Raw genomic sequence first — 4,078 nt, 5'->3', positions numbered from 1 at the left:
TAATGTTTCTTGCTCAGTTGTTTGTTTCAATGAATTTGCTTTGTTTGTTGAAACAATAAATAACACATTTTATATAGTTATAGAGACTATTTTTAGATAAAAATATTCTAATCTAAATTGAGCTGTCATGACATATACTGAACAGCAAAGCTTAAATCTTTAGTTAGTATTATCTTGTACTTAGCAGGCTTGTAAAATACATAGTGGATTCTCTCAGATGTATGCTTCTTCTTCTTCAGTGAACCCAATTTGAACAACCTCTTGAATTCTTTTGATTTGCTCTGGAGGAACAGCAGGCAGAATGGCAAGCAACTCTCGATCAATCCTTTCAAGTCTTTCTGTGCTCTTCATCTCAAACTCCTCTTTATTCTTCAGGACAAGCATTAAGATGCCTCTTTGTGCGTCATCACAGCCATTCTGGAGCTGTTGTCGCTCATGCTCAAAATCCGGCTTACTTTTATCCATGGCCATCAGTTTGCCCAGTGAACTGACACGATCCATCAGGTACTTGTTGGAAACTTCTGTGTATGTTCCAGAGATCATATGGACCAGACTAGCAATGTTACAGGCTTGGAAGGCTTGAGCATAGAGCAGATCTTTTGAGAAGAGCTTTGCATTGTAGGAAAGGGCTTGTGTTTTTTCTGATGAGGAGACAAAGTTTGTGAGAGTTTTGCTCAGGCTGGTTTTCACAATGTTGGAAACCATCTGAAAGAAGTGAACCATCTTCTCCCATTGCTCTTTCACTCTCCCCATAGCATCCATTCCTTTGACCAGCATCTCTATGGTAGTTTTGAAGTCAATCTCTTTCAGTTCACAATTTCTCATAGTGACGAGGATTTCAGTTAGTTCCTTCTGGTTGTTCTCTAGGTTCTCCTTACACTTCTCATAGGTCTCTCTTGTCTTGTTCAGCTGAGCTCGGTTCTGCTCTATGGCAAATCTCGCATTCTCTGTGACCTTCTGAGAAGCACTCGTGTTCCCTGATTTGTTTTCTTCTCTGTACATCATTGGAGGTGTTGGAGAAATGGCTGGAAAATTTGTGATGTCTTTGCTTTTGCTATCAAAAATACGAGCTGACTCGATCAGATCCAAGACCTCTTTTATTATCTCAGTGCTTTTGTCTTTGTCACATTTGCCATCAGGTGCATATTTTGCCAACTGGTTGCATATTTTCGTGCCATCATTGCATAACTTCTGAGCTTGTTTCTTTGCTGGGCAGTCAGGGACTTTCGTTAAATCATTACTGATTCTTTTAAACTGTTTTGCTGTGAAATTCGTGTTTGTCTTTTTATTCTTCTGATCATACAGATTTATCCAGTCAATGTCATCATTCTCACTCTTCACATTCATTTCCCGCTGCATACTCTGAACGCAATTTAAAATTTCAGCAGACTTACTATATGCATTTATTTCAGCAACCACATCTCTTACACTTTCCTGATCTGTAATGTGGCTCCAGGTATCAGCTAACTTTGTTGTTGCAGAACACATGTTTCTTACTGGGTGAGTAACAACAGATAATACTCCAGTAATCAGGCTTGTAATGCTCTGTGTTATACCACCAACCACATCCATGCCAATCGTTTCCCATCCAGTAGGGAGAGAATCCAGAGCTGTCTTGTAGCTCTCCTGAGCCTGTTCCAGTTCCTTTTCCATGGCACTCACTGCCCTCTCAGTCCTTGTCTTTGTTTCTAGTGCTGACTGCTCCCTCAGTTTGCCCTCTTTTAGTTTCTTCTTGATTGCTTCCATCTCTTCCCCATAGAAGTGCTCTGCATTCACACATGCTTCCAGCAGCTCTTGAATGATTTTGATGACATCAGTGAAACGCTTTTCAGTTGCATCAGACAACTTTAGACATTCATCTGCAATGACTCTAATATTGTCCAGCTGATCAGGAAGATGTGCTTTGACAACTTCATCATTGTCTTGGAACAGAATCTTCACAGCTCTCTTCATGTAATCTGGAACTTGGGCAGTATGGAGGCGAATCTGATCCATGCTCGTATGAGCCTCATTAAATGCCCACCAGCCAGAGTTACACACTTGCATGAGGCAAGCGCGAAAGGAATCAGGGTACTTGATGAATTTATAACCATCTTTGGGTGGATTTTTATTGATAGAGAAATCAGTTGAGGATGAGATGAATACCAGCTCTCCCAGAATGGCTATAGATAGAGGTGCTGGAGTCAGATACTCTTCCCAGTTGGCATAGGGCTGCATTATAAGTTTGGTTTGGTTCCTCATGTCCTCAGCAGTGGCAAGGCTTTGAGTACATTTTAAAATTGCAGAATCCATGGCTTTCCTGTTCCTGCTCAAAACCAAGACAAAATTAAAAAGAATTAAACAAATCTATTTTTTTTTTCTATTTTTAAAAAAACCAAAACATTAAAATCCTAAGAAATGTTAATTTGTCCAGAAATGGTGTTAACTTTTGTCAACAGAACAATGACAGGTTAAAATGCACATAATTATATGGATCATTTGCACACTTGTAATTTGGCTGACAAAATGACATAAATGTAACATTATTTATTTGTTAATTAACTAATTCAATCTAAATCTGCTTAAAGCTATGAAAAATCCAATTAACAAAATGTTGGAAGGGCCAAAATATTTGGCAAATTTTATTACTTGGGCTTAGTTGAGAAGACATATTTTAAGTCTACTATATATAGTAACATTAAATGAAGGGTTATTTTCAAATCCAGTTAACATGCGGAATGTCAATGTTGACTAAACTAATAAAAACAAATCCAGCCAATACTGAGATTATTCTGCACGTGTATGCATCACCCTGAGTGACTTTGTGGGTTTCACAAAGCGCAAAGACAGCAGCCACCATGTCAGGTTCACGCATCAAGTGCACTAAGTAAATGTTATTTTTTACACTACATTTTTGGACAAAATCATAAAACATAATTAATATTGGTAACACTTTACAATAAGGTTCATTAGTTAACATTAGTTAAAAACATTAGTTAACATGAATTAATAATGAACTGCACTTATACAGCATTTATTAATCTTTGTTAATGTTAATTTCAACATTTATTAATACATTATTAAAATCTTGTTAACATTAGTTAATGCAGTGTGAATTAACATGAACAAACAATGAACAACTGTATTTTCTATAACTAACGTTAATGAAGATTAGTAAATACAGTAACAAATGTATTGCTCATGGTTAGTTCATGTTAGTACATTAACTAATGTTTAATTAATGAACCTTATTGTAAAGTGTTACCTTAATATTTTTGAATGGATATTTAAAAGTGTTTTATAAGTTTGTCTGAAAAAAAAAGTGAATATTTAAATATTCACTTTAGAATATTTAAGAATAAGAACACTTAATATTTAAGTGCAAATCATGTTCACGTGTCAGGTAAGTGGCACTGATTAAATACTTAAACTGAATGAACGTAACAAAACGTATACTGTATATTAAAAAGATGTAAACATTTTATTTAAAACATATATTTATTCATAAACATACAACATATATCCACATAAAAACTTGGAATAAGCATTGAATTATATGTCTGAGGAAAATTAACTGTTTCAGTTAAAGTGATAGTTCACCTGAAAAGAAAATTCTATCATTAATTACTCACCCTCATGTTGTTCCAAACCTGTAAGACCTTTGTTTGTCTTCAGAACACAAATTAAGATTTCTTTTTATGAAATAAAAAACCCCTCGATAGACAGCACGGGTCCTACCACGTTCAAGGTCCAGAAAGGTACCAAGAACATCAACAAAATAGCATGTGACATCAGTGGTTTAACCATAACTTTATGAAGCTACAAGAATTATTTTTTTGTTGCACAAAAAACTAAAGTAACAACTTTATTTTGAATATTTGTCAATGTTTTGGTACCTTTCTGTTCCTTAAACATGGTAAGACCCTTGCTGTCTATGGAGGGTCAGAGAACTCTTAGATTTCATTTATCAAATCTTAATTTGTATTCCAAAGACGAACACAGGTCCTCAAAAACCGGCAGCCACATACGTGCAGTTAATGAATTACCAAAGACAACAGTTTCACCAAAAATCTTCTTTACTGATCTACTGAAGAAAAAA

General features: G+C 35.5%; 1 protein-coding gene across 1 annotated transcript; it reads right to left on the bottom strand.

The window, feature by feature from the left end:
• Positions 1-213: 213 nt before the first annotated feature.
• Positions 214-2,292, bottom strand: LOC141343227 (uncharacterized). The gene has a single exon (XM_073847828.1). The coding sequence runs from the start codon at positions 2,290-2,292 to the stop codon at positions 214-216; it is 2,079 nt and encodes a 692-aa protein (XP_073703929.1).
• Between the last annotated feature and the right edge of the window lie 1,786 nt (positions 2,293-4,078).

The sequence above is a fragment of the Garra rufa genome, chromosome 9, assembly GCF_049309525.1.
Source record: "Garra rufa chromosome 9, GarRuf1.0, whole genome shotgun sequence".
Taxonomy (NCBI): Eukaryota; Metazoa; Chordata; class Actinopteri; order Cypriniformes; family Cyprinidae; genus Garra; species Garra rufa.
Note: the sequence above shows the minus strand (reverse complement) of the source record. Positions and strands in the feature narration are given on the sequence as shown.